General features: G+C 40.7%; 1 protein-coding gene across 1 annotated transcript in view; it reads right to left on the reverse strand.

The window, feature by feature from the left end:
* The window catches only part of LOC115621016 (chromatin modification-related protein eaf-1), a 35,389-nt gene that overhangs the window by 12,485 nt on the left and 5,734 nt on the right, over positions 1–17,170 (reverse strand). Inside the window, exon 4 of the mRNA XM_030514536.1 lies at positions 13,135–13,258. Coding sequence (XP_030370396.1) covers positions 13,135–13,258 — 124 coding nt within the window. The remainder of the gene's footprint in view (positions 1–13,134; positions 13,259–17,170) is intronic.

A 17,170-nucleotide genomic window follows, 5' to 3' on the forward strand; every position in this document is an offset into this window, starting at 1 on the left:
TGATTTAATATAAACTTGCTCAGCGTTTCTATTAGACAAACCCTCGGTAAGTGGGCTTGTATCGCCAACTGGAATGGTTCAAAAGTTCTCGGTGTTCATACGGACGAACAGTCGGACAGACCGGCATGTCTAATGGATGGATTCATTTGGCATGCCTCGTTCGCCCCTCAGATGCAGGGTATCAAAATTAAAAGGCAATCACCAATAGACTGGGCTTTTTCCACGCTAACATGTACGTTAATATAGATTTATATGTAAATATGTATGTATCTATCGAGGGTTAGTTACAGTCCAATTAGCATTTCGTAAATGAATACCCAACACCAACTACACATGTAATCCAATCAAATACTGCAAATTGTCATTATTGAACACATCAAAAGAGAGCCTTGATGCCCCGTTCAGGTTTCCAGGGCAGCCGGAGGCAGATTGTGCCACCCCCACTCCCACTGCTATTCGCAAAACCCAGCCCCTGCACCGTTCCCCACAGGTGCACAAATGCCGGCCCGCGCAAATTTATGCAAATGAGTCTGTTCGTCGGTTTTGGATTACACGCCATTGTGCACCATTTGCCTTCCTTTCGGCTGTGCTCTTTTTGCCATTTCAATCAGCGCAGCAATTGCTTCATTGGCTCATTGCTTCATTGCCTCAGTGGCGGAGTGCCGGAGTGGCAGAGTGGCTCAGTAGCTCAGTGGCCGAGCGTGCAATGACGTCTTTTGTCATGTCCATTTGCGTCAACAATTTGTACAAAGCACTCGAGATGGGCAGCCTTTTTGTTACCAACTCTGTTGCAATTGTGGCGTCTACAAGCCCAAAGGCATAATCACCATCATCAGTAACTGGCCAATTTCGCTTTAAGTGGAGACATTCCAGAGGCCCAAGATGGTTATTAAACATTAAAATGTTTTGTTGCCGCATTTCATATTGAGACATTGATGTGATGTACTCGGACTCGGACTAGGACTGGGACTGGGACTGGGAATGGCCATAAGTGTTGTCGGCAACAACAATTGCATTGTGGCACAAAACTGCAGTAGTTTAGTTGCGAGGTAAAGACTTAAAGTGATCACCACACCTATTTATCTAAAAACTTGAAGGGTAGGGCTTCAGGCAAGATTATTCATGCTCGATCATGCTCGATCTCAAGGAGTTTCTCGAAACGGATAAAAGACAGATTGCATTCAATACTTTTTTGATCGAAAAAAATGGTGCACCAAACACAGAAATGCAAAAGAAATATCACGAAGAGTAGAAAAACAAAACAAATATTCGCTAAATTCGATAAACTATCGGGGTCGACGAGTTTCGCGAGGTAAGCGAAGCTGAACAGGGCTCCAATAATTAATAAGTATGTTCTGATATACAAATAATACCTAATTAATTATTACTTTGTAGCGTTTCATGAAACGCATCTCTATTCAAGCCTGATCTTTGATTATCTAGACAAAGCTGGTAATGAACTATTATCTGTTTTGGGAACGATCAGTTTTATTTACAGAATTAGTTTACACACAAACTTTTTCGTTTTATTCAATAAATTGAATCAAAATTAACAAAACAATGAAAGAACCGATTTACAAAAGCGAATGACTTCATTTTCCCATGTATACCACCTTTTTTTGAACCGTATATGCGTTTTAGAATTGTATTTAAAAGTTAATGTTTTGTTAATGTCTGTAGGCGCAATTCAGAGTTGAGGCAAAGCTGCCACTGTATTTTATAACTTGAAACAGATTGTTAAATTGTAGGATTCGGGGGGGAATAACATTTGATTGTTTGCATAAGCAACATTATTTATTATTTATATAGACTTGGGCCTAACCTCTTGTCGGAAGTTTTATAACAAGCGAGGCCTTATCGTGTGAAATTTGCAGATTGTCTCAAAACGAAAATAGCGTGCTTTATCAAAGGCCGGAGGTTCGTTATTGCTGTAACTTTGCCTCTTAATCAGTTACCAAGCAGTAAATCAACTTACTTAGGTATGCAGCTTTTAGATTTCACTTTAAAATACATTAAATGTTACATTAATAAACAACTCAGTGCGACGCCTTCCCCCAAAACTTCTATGGGCTTCAACCAAAATTCAAATGCTGCGGGCGTTCAGGCTCTGCCTGTATGTTGATGGGTGTCTGCGGGGCGGTTCAAACAACAAAACTATTCTGGGACTGCTTCTGTTAGTGTTGTTGTTGTGGCTTCTGCAGTGTGTGCTACTTGTTTTTGTTGTTCCGATTGTTGTAGCTTTTGCCACTTGGTCACAAAGGCAGAGTTGGCTGCTGCCGTCGACGACGACGACTACTGCCACACAACGCAAACATAATTTCAACTTTTCAACCGTAATAAAATAGCGCACAACAACAACAGCAACATCAGCAACATGCACGCCTTCATGCACAATAGTGTGGTACGTGTGGCAGCAACAGAGACAGCAACCAGCAACCAGCCCCCAGAACCCTTCCTGCAAACTACAAACGAAAATATGTAGCACATCATCTATTCAACTGGGTCGTCGCCAAGAACGCTTCTGTGCTTTGGGAGCGAATGGCGGAGGCTGGCCGGACAGCCTGGAGTGGGAGTGGGTGGGGAGTTGAGTGCCGTTCAGACAGTCAAACAGTCAAACAAATTTGAAAAGTTTGACAAATGTTAGCGGCACGTGGAATGCCACGTACGCGTAGCTTCCCATGCCACATCCTATAGCCTTATGAGGGGAAAGGACTCTACTTCGAGTGCTATTAATAATATACCTCTTTTGGAAAGCTGAGGTGTGTTTGGACGACTCCATCAATTTTAAACTAAATGCCTAAATATTCGTACTTGTAGTTGGTTCCGTTTGCAGCGAAATTCCAGAAACACGTAGATAGTTTGCGGAACACAATCGATCAATCACAATGTTCCGAATGTATTTGATCATTCCATCTATTTTTGAATATTTGCAACAAAAACAAACTACTAAGACCACCCATCCAGGTGTATACAATTGTGTTCAAATGTATGTTGTTTGTTAAATGGCAACAAAATAGTAATAATAGAATCGGAAAATAATTTAATTTTTAGAACTGTTGACTCTTTTTGATATTAAACGGTAAGGCAAGCAAGTGGAAAACTAACAAACTTTTAAATAAATTGTAAGAAATTTCTCCACAAACTGGCAGAAAATTGGTCTTCAATGCTAGTTAACAATTTGACAAAATAGTTATGCCAGTTGGGTCTTAAATAAGAAACAATCTTCTATGACTGCTGCGACTGCGTTTTAAACTCTGATTCTAAATAAAAAATGACAAACAAATATACAATATTGAAAACAAGCAGCACAGTCGGTTTGTAATTCTAATTATTATTTTCAGCAAAGAATTGTAAAACAAAAGTCTTGTAACTCCTCCTAAACAGGCCCTTTTCAGTGCCGCCAGCCGCAGTTCCATAGTTCTTCCTGTAGTCAACATTTAAGGGCAAATAATATTCCCCCACCGGGTCGGAGGCGTTAATTAGATATTATTGTAATTTGATTAGATTTCTCCTGTATCAGGATTGGCTTAAAGTCTTTTAAAGTCTGGTACTTGAAGAACGAGCTCGAACAATTGTTGCACAGAGGAGAGTTTGTGTGGGTGTTGGGATGTTGTGCCGTGCCTGAATGCGATGCGGGTCGACGCCCACATTTTGGTGGAATCGGAACTTAATAATATATCAAATTTAAATGCCGTTAAATGGGAAAATAATTAAGCAAGCGCTGTGCATCAGGCAGCGAGAATATTTAACCACCATCATCATTGCGTGATGACGACGATGATGAAGTTGCTGACGGGGAGGGCCTTGATAGCGGCGATCTGCGGGCGTTGGGGCAGGCAATGAATGCTTATATACAAGTATGTTCAGATGTTCAGAAGTTGGGACACGCATGCCTATATGCATGCAATGTATATGGAAACATGCATTTTGCATATTTGACATATTAACTGTCGCTGTTTTTGACAGCGCCAGAGCGCGAGCGAGCGAGAAGGCCGATCAGGGGCCGCAAACGCCCAACGCTTGTAAAACATGCAATAAAATCCACACGAAAAAGGCAAAAAAAAAAAGGCAAAACAAAAATGAAAAAAACTCAAAAACCAACAAACATTGCACTTTTGCATGCATAATTGTGAAAATTAAAATGAAAAGTCCAGACTGGAGGGACAGAGAAAGGGTTTTTCCACACTGGCCGGCAAATGGCTGGGGCTGGGTCGGTCCGGCTGCGTCATGCAAGGGTTGGACGGTTGGGCAGGTGTGAAGCGTGCAGGCACAGGCACAGGTGCAGACTGCAGGCCCTGGTGTTGGATTTCATTAACGTCATAATGACGCTCGACGGTTTTAATCCCGGCTGGGCTTGGGCCTGGGTCTGGGGCCAGGACTGGGGTCTGGAACTAAACGACTTCAGCGCGCGTAACCGCAACAGAGCAGACCAATGTCCGACCGAGCAAACAACCAACACAGACTACGTTTATGCCAGCACGAAAACAGGAAAACATTTCAAGACATCGCCCGCAACGAACAACTCTGCTTAATATAATAGAGAAAACAGTATAAAAGGGTAGACAGAGAAGTATGAACAACTTTTTATGGCGTGTTAGAGCTGCTTGTTTGCTAATTTCGAGAACTTACAAACGGCCTAACAGATTTGTTGAATTTATTTCATTTATGTCAACAAACATTGACTGTCCACATAGGAGGAAAATATTTTAAAAATATAAAACTCATCTTATAAGGCTAGAAAAGCCTAAGAAAGAGAAATCTAATCAAATTACAATAATATCTAATTAACACTTCCGACCCGGTGGGGGAATATTATTTGCCCTTCGACTAGCTGTGCTGTAAATGTTTGTTTAAATTTCAACAAACTTCAATCGATTGGCAAAAGCAGGGGCAAATATGATTTCTTGATTTCGAGCTGCGATTCGCATAAACGTACGCGGAGACTCGACCCATTTGCTCGCACACTCAGTCCGACAATGCGCGCACTCGTAACAGGAACTTGTGGCGCTGCCGGATATGAGTAATCGCTCAGTCACGTCGCCATAGTCAGAGACAGAGTCCTGCAGGACTGCCGCCTCTCCAAGATTTTCATGTCGCCACGGCCCCCTTACAAGCTGCCCCGTTAACTGACTAGGTAACTGATGACTGCTGGCTACTGCGGTAGTTTTGTAAAACGAGTGCGCGTAGTTGCTTGGCACTTTGCAATGCATGACGTAACTTGCAACGGAAATCGTTCAACGTTCGCTTCGTGCCACAACCGTCAACGGGGTTCGAGGGGCAATGTTCGGTCGGTGTTGGGTGTTCGGTGTTCAGCAAAGAGGGATTTCGAAATTGAATATCAACTGCATTGCGTTTGCAAACTTGGCTTTATCCTAAGACAAATGTTCTTCAAATCTGACACTTAAAATTGATCAAAAGATTACGGCAACTATTTCATTACGATATCGACTGACTATCTGACTGTCCGATTGAGCTCAAACGATTAAAAGCTAGAAAGCTGAAATTAAAACGAATTGAAACTTGGTTTCTTTTCCTGATATTAGCCTGATTTATCGGAGTTTTTCTGTGGAGGAATATTAGGAACCCAGTCAAGTTTCCAGGTAATTAACTAAACGTAATAGGTTGAAGAACAAATACTGTTTGCTGACCTGCTAATATGTTTATATAAGTCTGAGCTTAATATATATTTGCAATGATTTGTTTATTTGATGACCAAGTTCTCCCGTGAAAGCCATGAAATGCAAAACCCTTACGTCAGACTTATCTGTTTTTCTTAAAAAGTTTTGAGTGGAAACTTTGCTCGAAACTCCAAAGTACAAAAAAATATAGTTTGAATGAGAATTACGTCGTAAGTTTGAAAGCTTGAAGCAGTTTTATATTCAACCAAATAATAGACATAATACTTTAATATTCTTTCATCGTTTATAGCTGCCAAAAAGTCCCCTACTTGAATGAAAACTATTTGAGTGAAAACAGATAGATATAGAAAGTATATTATATAGCTAATGTGAGAAACACGTTTTACTAGCAACTTTCAATTGCAATAGCTGATTGGCAAACTACTTAAAAGTCAATTCATTGTATTCCAATCTTACAATCATTTTAGCTTTTTTCAACGACTTCTTAAAGCTTTCAAGTCTTCCAAAAATGTTTACAATTGTAATTTAAATGAATAAAAATAATTTTTGTTGCTTCTTTATTTCAAAAAATAATCTAGATGTGAAAGAATGCAAAATGTTGGTAGATTTCAATAGGTTATTTATATATTTCTTAATAAAATGTACACCAGAAAGTGATAAACAGTAACTTAATCACGATTTATGATACCAACTCTTAATTCAAACTCCAGAAATATTTTAAAAGTTATTTAATAAAATGTAGGCATTTTATAACTATACTTATTTTGGGTAGATTTCTACAAACAACGCAATCAAATATTAACTTGTTACAATCATAAATTAACGTCACATAACACCAAAGAGTCATTATCAGATATAATATGGGCCCATAAATACAATACGCGCTGACACACAGAGTCTGAAAAGTGCATTAGACTGCGCGAGTGTGTTTTTGTTATTGTTGCTGCGGCTTTGTGCAATTGAGGATAATTAAACAATTATTCACAATTTAAAATTCAATCGCGAGAGCGCATGAAAAACAAAAACGAAAAGCAGGGAACAAAGTAAAAGCTGCGGCTGTGGCGCATTTTCCAATTAGTTCGAGGCAATTGCAATTGATTTTCCACAACAATGTGAGCCGTGAACAGCGGACAAACAGACAAACAGACAGACAGTCTTACAAATGCATACATATGTATCTATTGCACATACGGGTGTGTACATACATATATACATACGTATATATAGTGTATTTACAATCTGTAAATCATTCAGTGTAAGTGCAGAGGCAACAACTCAATGTTGTAAGTTCATTTAGAATGCCACTTGCCGTATGTGTGCTTTGCTCTTTGTTTGTGTGGGTGCCTCGCCTGCGAGTGTGTGTGTGTGTGTGTGTGTGTGCGTGTATTTGTGTTGCACACGCGCTCGATACACGCAGGCAAACAAACACAAATACAAACATACATACGTGTACATGGAATCAAGAAAACAAACAAACAAACTTGAGAAGGTCAGCATCGAAACGACGTCAGCAGCAATGGCCCTCGTTTTCAGAAATTTACAACGCACAATAAAAATAAAACCTAAATTAAAAGTAGTTGTTGTGGTTCTTGTTGTTGCTGTTGTTGCCTTTACTGCTGGCTGCTGTGTTTACGACACAAAAGCCACAAAAACTACATACGTCGATGTCGATGTTGACGATGACGACGACGGCTCCGAAATTACAATGAGCCGCAAACAAACAACGACCCAGTAGCCAAAGCTTAAAACCTGCACAGTGGGGCGGAACGTATCATGATAGCCAAAAAACTAAAATCAACATCGATTGCGCTTTAGAAACATATATAACCCTTCGTATGACTTTTTTTCTGATTTCAATGCGGTTTTCTCCATTAGACAGAAAAGGCACAATAAAAATGTACGTTGTTTTTCGGTTTTTTGAAATTTTTTGATTTTGTATATTTTTTTTTTTTTACAAAAAACGATCTGTTTTTTTTTACATTAGAGTGGATTCTGGGGTAAAAAAAATGTCTGTAAATGAACATTTTAAAAGCAAGCTATTCATCATTTATCGCATTTTTAGTTGTACTTTATAAATTTAATACAAAAATCCTCTAATTTGCTTGCAGCCAAAAATGATCATAATTTCAATTCACTAGTTTATTTCAGTGTAACCAAATCAGATACACTTAAAATAAAATGTGTAGAACTACATCAAATAGAAACTATGCAAATTTCGCGCATACTTGTAAATTGTAAAATAATTGAGTTTAAGCGGTATGTTGCAGATATGCATCTCAGACATACGAAGGGATAATGCCTCTTATGAGGTATAAACAATTGAATTAATAATTTCATTCATTTCTTTTCCCCATTTAAAGAGTTTCTTTGACTTTGCAATTATTTATTTTGCGATAATTATTTGCAATTTATTGCAATTGCAACTGAATTCGATTTATAATGGCAAATGAAATAATCACAATTGCAGCAAACAGTCTTCACACATATAGAAAGACAATCCAGATTGGATAGTTGACTTGACTTCCCATTTCACCAAGCTGCTTTCGATATTTTGATTTTATTTACAACTTTTTTAGTTGGCAAGGTTCCATCTGCTCAATTTTAGGGCTCCTTTTTCCTTTCAGGTTGTTTTTCCTGTTGTTGTTCAGCTGGATTGTTTTCGGAAATATTTAAGCGATTGAAACTTATATGGGATCTGTGTAAGAACCAAAAACTATTCATAGCAATCATCATGAAATGGTCTTTAACCGATTTCAATACAAAAACGTATTTGAGAGACCTCTTAAACACACTCCAGTCAGTTCAGAGTACGATCGATTTCCAATAAATATGTATAGTTATGGAGTTTTTTTTCTGTCCTAACGGACAATCAGCAAATTATACTGGAGGAACATTGGCATTATGATTTTGTATTATGTGTGGCTTTGTGGAGAGATGGAGTGATGATCAAATTAGTTCGAGAATACTTAACCTTTTGTACAAATCGGAAAATACTATTTCGATATTTTCACAAGTACAGACAAGTTTTCAGTGGAAAAATAAAATTAATGGATAGGGCTGGTTAACCACTGTGTTACGTCGGTATTTGGCTCGCAAATAAGTTCGTTGTTCGTTTGTTCGCTTTGTGCATCAATATGCGTGAAGGTTGCCCCTGCGAGCCGTCTGAAGCTCGTCAAGATGTCAGGGCCAGCCGTTGAGCCGATGACGACGACGACGAAGACGAGGGCTGCGATTGCGAGTGCGACGCCAACACATTTTTTGGGTAGGGCTCGGGAACGGGCTCGGGCTCGGACACATTAAATTGGACGACAGAAAGCGAAAGTGAAGCACCCCATTAAAGCCCAATTCATTGTTTCAAATGAGCAGCAACTGCCACGACTACTACTACTAAAAACTAATTCAGACAGAAGACAAAGGACAGAGGGGCATAGACAGAGGCGGACAACCCCACGACGTTGTCATTTAACCAGCCCGGGAACTGTTCTGACGCACGATCTCACACATGGGCAGGAAAGTGCATCGAAGCACGTCCAAAACTGACGCTTACGTGGACGCCGTCCTCGTTGCTGCCGCTGCTGCTGCACTTTTCGGCCAATTTGCATTTATAAACATTTACACAGAGGCATGCGGCATGCGGTGTGCGGCGCGCGGCTTGTGGCGCATTGGCAATGGGATGGGATGGGGGTGGGGCAGAGTGGGGTGTCTGTGGAAGCGGACAAAATGCAGCCGACAATTTAACATATTCATGGAACAACAACCAAGACAATTAGCAGGGGAGAGAGCGGAGTGCAGACAGGTAGGGCGAAGTGCAGTTTTATCAGTTGTGCGTCTCTCTTTTTTGTTTGTTTTTTTTTTCTCTTTTTTTTTTTTTTGTTTTGGGGGTAATTTGCACGTCACTTGATGTGAGCAGGAAGAAGCACTTTCGTTGCCGCTCACCCCAGTTTCATTTCGTTTGCTTTTTTTTATTTGTTAAATTGAATTCCCTTTGTTGTTGCTGAAGTTCGTTGCACGTCTCGCATCGAGTCGGGGTCACTAAAGACGATTTAAGCTCGCCGTTCCTTCTGCGCTCTTGCTGCCACTGCTGCCCAAATGACTGACTGTTTTATAGAAACTTCATTAGTCCAAATTAAATGTTGTGTGCGTCGCAGAGAGCAGCAGTTGTTGCACGTTTTGCCATCCAAAGCGTCGGCGGACATGACCGAGGGAGGGTTGAGTGAACTGAACGAAAGGCACAAGGACAGCTGTCCTCCAGGTGAATGCCACCATATCAACGCAGCAGGAGCGAGCTGTGCGATTAAAAATAAATGAAGCAGCACAACTATTGTTCTTGGGACAACGATCTAAAAATATTGACTAAGCAGAGCAGTTTCTAATGCCATCTCTGATAGTAATGACTATCTATTGAATACCCACTCCACCTATTCTTTAGGTATTTATATTTTCTTGGGAAGACATTGACAAATTTGAAAGCAATGAGTCGGTTCTAGGCAATGATTTGCAATATCTTTTAAACTTTACAAGTTAAGCTCAACTTCAAAAAGTAACAAGCAGAAACTGTTAAATGAATTTGTGACATTATGTGTTCCTTCATAGAGATGCAAGATTTGCATTACTTATACGCCATGTTGTACCTAACAAGCCCATCATTTGCAACATCCCAGTTCGTGCAGTTGCAGGCATTATGATTATGTCTAGGCCACAACCGCATTTAACAATGGAAACTTTCTAACCACAGCTGCAGATACACACAACAATGATGCCAAAAAGCAGTCAGAAGTGCAGCAGCTATCCCATCATTTGCGGACCGTAGAAGCCAAGCTGGGGCCAGTAAGCCACATCGAATGCAACACATAGTCGATTGGGCTGGACTGTCTGCCTTTCTGTCTGTCTCCCTGTCTAACTGTCTGTGTGTGTCTCCATCTACTTTCACCAAGTCGAAAACCCTAACCTACCACACCTCGCTGCACGCTCAAAAGCTGTTAAGCGACAGGAAAATGGCAATAATCAAAACAAAAAAAAATCCCAGATAGTGAGCAAACAAACGAACGAACGCAGACTTCATTATGTGGCACATCAATCATTGCCCAAACGAAACGAAACAAAACGCTCCGATCCGAAACACAGCGCATTTCAGCAATTGACGATGCCACAGGGCAGGGTACAGGGGCAGGGGCAGAGCGGATGGTGCCGCGCTATCGAGTTGAATGTGCCAAAAGCCACATGCTGTCGACACATCGAAAACACACACAAAAACTCAACTGCCAGCTCCCATAGCCCCAACGAAGATCTTTAGGAAGCGGAGGAGCTCTGACAAGATAGTCAGTCGTCGACTTGTGGTCAAGCGGTGAATGAAGTGGGTGAGGCGGCGAGGAGGTGGCAAATATGCAATAAAGTGTTTAGTAAACAAATTGCGGTTACTTTTGAATATACGCAGTCAGCTGGAGACGGCAAACTGAACGCCAAAGCCATGAAGAAGCAGCGTCGAAAGCTGTGGCGGCGCAAAGTTGTGAGAATCTGATGAGCGAAATTTCCAACATCAGTCAAGTCAAGAGCAAGGCGTTGGCGTTGGTATTGGTATTGGCGCTTAGCTGTGCGTGTGGGTGGGCCTGGGCGTTGGCAATATACATAAGTGCAATGCACCGAAAAATCGATTGAACGAGCAGCACACAAAGACAATCGACAATCGACAGCGCTTTATGGCTATCTGGCTTGATGGGTCTGGGGTTAAGGGGATGACGCGCACCAGCAGACGCCTCACCCACATTGAGATACGCACACACACACGCACATGCGTGTGTATCTGTCTGTGGCTATATTAAAAGGACATTGAATGTGTCGAGCGTCACGCAAAACCAAAAAGAGCAACCATAAATTTAAATTAATGACCGACTACACTTCTCAGCAGATGCTGAAAAGCCAGACGAGATGATGCGCCACAGAAGCGCCAATGGGACAGACCCGACCCACATGCCGGCAGTGACACCAAAGTCAGTGTAGTGTGTGCGTGTGTGTGTGTGTGCGTGCGGTGTCTGTGTGATTTACCGTTAACAAATTGTGCATTGTATATTAATCTTATTGGCATTACACATACTGCCAATGCTGAACCAATTTGGCTGCGATTTTTACTACAGTGAAGCCTGACAGAGAAGAGACGGTGAGCGAGGCAGCAGATGTTCGGACAACTTACTCGCCTATTGTGAATGAATATGCAGTCAGTGGCGTTGCCATCGTCGCACAGTGGCCCACAATTAAAATAATAGTCAACAATTGGACATGCCCTTGTCCCAATAAACCTTACACTTGGCTAACAGCTGTACAGACAACCAGGCTAATTAAGAATATATTCAATATTCCAACTGGTTTGCTATTATTACAATATTAAAAAATTATTAGCCTTTAAATTCTTATAAAAATTATTTAATACTTTTGTCAGACTTATCAATGTCCGAAATCATGCTCTGTAATTAAAATAATAGCCAACAATTGGACATACCCTTGTCCCAAAAAACCTTAAACTTGGCTAACAGCTGTACAGACAACCAGGCTAATTAAGAATATATTCGCTATTCCAACTTGTTTGCTATTATTACAATATTAACAAATTATTAGCTTCTAAATGCTTCTCTGCTTCTGAAATATATACGTATATGCCATTAAAACATGCTTTTGTCAGACTTATCAAGTCCGGAACAGGCGCCTCAATTGATAACAAATTATGCTTTGACGACTTTATATATATAGCGGAACTGTTTAAAAAACCTTATATGATTTCCTGGTTTTGAAAGAACATATTAAATACATTCAAATTCATGAATACATACATGCATCTATTTTTAGGCATATGTATATTTTAAGTACAAGTAAGTACAAGGGAAGATGTGAGCGATAAGCAGAATATAAAACAAAGAAGACAAAACCACATTTGTTCGAGATAAGGCTGTACAACTGAATTGCTTCATTATCTCCACTTAACCTTTGACCAAAGGGTAAGAAGGCTTTGCTCTGCGATTCAGAACTTCTTCTAATTCGAATGTCTTCCACTTGATTACATATTGAAGTTACTCGAATATGGGGGATATCCATATGTGTGTTGATGTGTAGAGTTTTTGTTAAGTTTGGATATAATTGAAGCACTGTGCAGCGCAGCATTCACAGTCGATTTGTTGTCAAACTGGTTTTGGAAATATTTTGCCTTGCACTGGGCTGGCCCCAGTGGGTCGGTCGGCCTTTCGGTGGGCTGGCGGGGCGTTGCGAGTGCAGTTTGAGAGGAGCTCAGTGAAAGTCAGCTGAATGTTGTGCAGTCGCCTGCCAGTTACATGCACGGTGCACATTCAATTAGATTTGGCTTTGGTTTTGGTTTTGACTGCAGACGACTTGAGCGGCTTTCTTTAGCCACTCAATGCGCGTCGCTCGCTGGTATTTACAGCCAATTATGAGACAAACAAGTTGTTGTCGTTGTTGTTGTTGTTGTTGTTGGCTCTGCTGCCTGACTTACCTGTGCATTAAAATCGAAAAAGTATTCCGGACGTAGTGGACAAGGCAGGCCGCACTTGCAGGTACCTTGTGCCAGCAAATAGTCCTTGATTTGGAATTGAGTGCGCAGCGTTTTGCCCGTGGGACTGTGAATGAGGAGAAAAATGCATTGATTAAAAGACAGCAGCATTTACAATAATGTAAGCGCACAATTTGCTGGCAATTTAAAATTACAAATACCGTCGACCTACAGACTCTTAAACAATGAAACGCAATTAGCTGTATGTAAAATAACAGAGAGCAGCCATGGCAGCGACTATTCCATTAACAGCTCATTAACATAATGGGCGAGTGACGCGTTCAGTGACGGCAGCATTAACATGACAATGTTAAACGCCACTTGGCTGCACAGGCACAGGTCGCTCACATAAATTAAATCCAATCAGAATTGCTCGCCCGTCTCGATCGTACATACATACTCGTATGTCAAATAAGTGCGCTCTGTGTCTCGCATAATTCAAACTGGTTTTAGTTTTCGCTCTCTTTGAGACCTGGCCTGCAATTTTTTTGTATTTATTCCTTTATTTTTTGTCTAACGCACGTGCAGCGGGTCGTGCGATTTTTTAATGGAGTTCGCTTCCCCTCGAACACGAGAGGGAATGGCCGTCTGGCTTATCAAAAAACTGGTATTCTATTCAGGCTTGTCTTTCAACTTCGACTATTTAAATGATTTTTTTCTGCTAAATCAGAATACAAACAATAGGCGTATTATCAGAGTAGAGGAAAGAAGGAAAGAATCCCTCAAAAGATTAAGATAAAACTGATAAAGATGAAAAGCTTGTAAATTTACTCCTATTTTTGTTATATTGTAATCGATAATATACATAAGAAAACTATTCAACTAAAAATAAACATAATATGCTTCATGTGCATGGCCCAGAAAGTACCCTGAGATCAATTTTTTGCATAGTATTTAATCCAAGAAGACTCTCATATTGATACTTAAATGTCAACTAGAAAAGGCTTTTTTATTTGTGGGTGAACGTTAAAATGTTCAGCGAAAAATTAACGAAATTAATGAGCATTAAGTGTCAGTTGAATTTGTAGAAACAATTCACAGAAATAATGTAAGCTTCCTTTCTCACTTTCTGATTGCTTTTTTTTTTGTTTGTTCATTGACCCACTATACTCATAGAGTATTCAAATTGTCGTTCTAACTGGGGTGCTGCTTAATTCTCTTTGTGCGCGTTTTACAACAAAGCGGCGTAAAGACGCATATGTGGCATGGAATTATGAAAAGGCACGAAAAAAATTGATTTAAATTTGAAAAGCATTTAAAAATGTGTGCGCGCAGAACAGAAGAACAGAAAAACGAATGCAACGAACGAATCCAAAGAATCCAGTTTTTTGGTCTCTCCTGCACATGAACGGCGGGATGGGCATGACCGCAAACCCAAATGAGATTTTATACACATTTACACACACACCATATATGCATGTATGTGTGTGTGTGTGTGTAAATGGGTGTGTTTGTGTGCATAATGCTTTTGTCGCATGTGCGCACAAAAATCGATGATGGGGTAAAAAACAGGGCAAAAAATGTGAAAAATTAAAGAGAGCGAGAAAAAAGGAATGAGATGAAAGGCCGCTGCTTATTAATTGTTAAGTGTGAGCTTGTTGAGGAAGAAATCAAGGGCGCTGATGTTGACGCCGCCGTTGATTCTGCCAGCAGCGATGTCAGCACTTGAGGTTGGTTGGATCTGGGCCTCTACCGCTGGTAGAGGTAATGGTACCGGTGTCTCTTCTACCGAGCAAATCAGTCGCCATCGCTAAGCGCACAGCTCAATTGCAAAAAGCTGGTCGAGGCCTTTGCCATTGTTGGAAATACATACGAGTACATACATACATACAAGTATATACGTATGAGTATGGGTATGAGAAATCTGAATAATGCATGAAGTGTGAAAGCGGCAAGGGAATTAAGTGAAACGACGACAGCGAGAACAACAACATCAACATCACCAGCAACAGCAACAGCAACGAAAGACGACAATATAATTGAGGCAAGCCCAGAGATACAACAACCACACAGTGGCAGTGGTACGGGTTAAACGAGTATATGCGAATTGTCAATTGAGCCCTTTTTGCTTGCCACATGATGCGACCCGACTAGCTGACTAGCTGACTGACTGACTGACTAACTGGCTGCTGATGCTGCTGCTGCTGCAGCTTCCCCATCAATGGCAGCTGGGCCAATGGGCAGCTGGGGTGTAGAACAACTGGAAACTGGGCAACTGGGGAAACAGGTTTGCTTTATTAATTATTTTTAACTACTTTGAGGCGGCCTATGTCGCGGCTTTAAGTTATGAGCAATGAGCGACAGCAGCGTCCTCATCCACATCAACATTATTCTGAGGAAGCGAGCTCGCTGCTGTGCTAAATAAATCGATGGTTAGCCAATTGCCAGGGAGAGGAGGACGGGCGGAGGCAGGGGCGGTTGGGGGCCACACCATCAACACTTAAGCTTATGGCTCAATTTGTATGCAGCTGGCGTTGCCGGACATCTTAAGATCCACGGCTGCTCCGCGCTCTGACTGCGTCTTTTGCTCATTAAGTTTTTTTTATGTGCACAAAACGCGCCAATAAAACGACGAGTGGCTAGAGTGGACTGCTTAAGAGCGCACCACCCGCCGCTGGAAGCCACTTGCTAGCCGCATGAAAGGCGTTGAGCTAACGAGTTAAAATAATTTAATAAATTACAGCAGAAAGCACCGAGAGCTGTGCAAAAGGTAGAAAAGTTTTACGCCTCTGCGACCTTGAGTGCACCCTCGAGCGACAAAGAGTCAAAGAGTCGAAGACTGCGAAAGAATGGCGCGCCATGCAGACAGACTCAGCCTATTACTAAATTAATAATCCCAAGCAACACAAACACAAAGCCAACAGCAGCGACAGCAACAACTACAACAGAGCTCAAACGACTCATAGGCTAAAAGGCAACGAGCCAAACGACGCGGCGCATGAAACTGTAAAAAATTATGGCACGGCAAAAACGGTTGGCTAGGACAGGGGCCCAGGACGTGAGCCCAGCTGTACGGATTGCCAACAAAAAGAAAGGTTGCAGCATTGATATTTTGCCATGGTTGCTGTTGTTGCTGTTGTCCTTGTGTCCTTGACAACGCCGAAAGAAAACAACCACTCGCTGTTCACCCGACACTGCAATAAATTCACAAAAATGCACATTTTTTCACCCAACGAGGAAAGGTCAACCAAGAAACCATTCAAAAGAAAAGCATTTATTAAAAATATTACTACCATGCATGTCCATGATGGGCATACAAATTAAAGCCATTTAAAGATATATGGCCCAAGGTTTCTAAAAATAGGAACCTTGCTTTGTGGACACAGATTAAATGCAATTACGAGTATCCTCTTTGCCGACACTCTGATATTTGTCAAGAAGACTGAACTGAACTGCTTAGATCTGAGTTCCTCTGAAAACAAACATCCTGGGAACAAAAGGAGCTGGAGGAGGTTTGTAAACAAAGAAAAGTTAATGAGTCCCACGTTCCCGATAAAACCTAAGCGTATGAAACAGAAGTAACATATTCACAATTAAATATTAACTAAGAAAAAAAAAAGCCAGCACAAGCATGTTTTTTAAAAGTGAACATGAACGTCTTAAATCTAGAAATGAGATGTTCAAGTGAAGAAAACTTAGTGGTTCTATTGATGTTAATATAAAGCAGGATAAAAGCTTTTAAATTTTCTAAAGTTGATAATATTAGAGCTACTATATGTTATTAGAACAAACGAAAAAGTCTGTAACTTTGAAAGTTTTCCAAAAAGTAAGGCTAAGTATTTGTACAACACAATTACTATTTATTGCTTAAATAAAATAAAATAATTTGGCACTTTTAATTTCTTCAAACTTCCTCTAAGCCCTCTTAGAGCACTTATACTTTTTCACACGACTAATGTGGACTTTATGGCATAAGCGATATACGTTTTTAATATAGTTTTGTTTCTTTAATCTGCAATTGTTTACACTCTTCGTAAAT

The sequence above is a fragment of the Scaptodrosophila lebanonensis genome, unplaced genomic scaffold (assembly GCF_003285725.1).
Source record: "Scaptodrosophila lebanonensis strain 11010-0011.00,11010-0021.00 unplaced genomic scaffold, SlebRS2 tig00000024-arrow-pilon, whole genome shotgun sequence".
Taxonomy (NCBI): domain Eukaryota; kingdom Metazoa; phylum Arthropoda; class Insecta; order Diptera; family Drosophilidae; genus Scaptodrosophila; species Scaptodrosophila lebanonensis.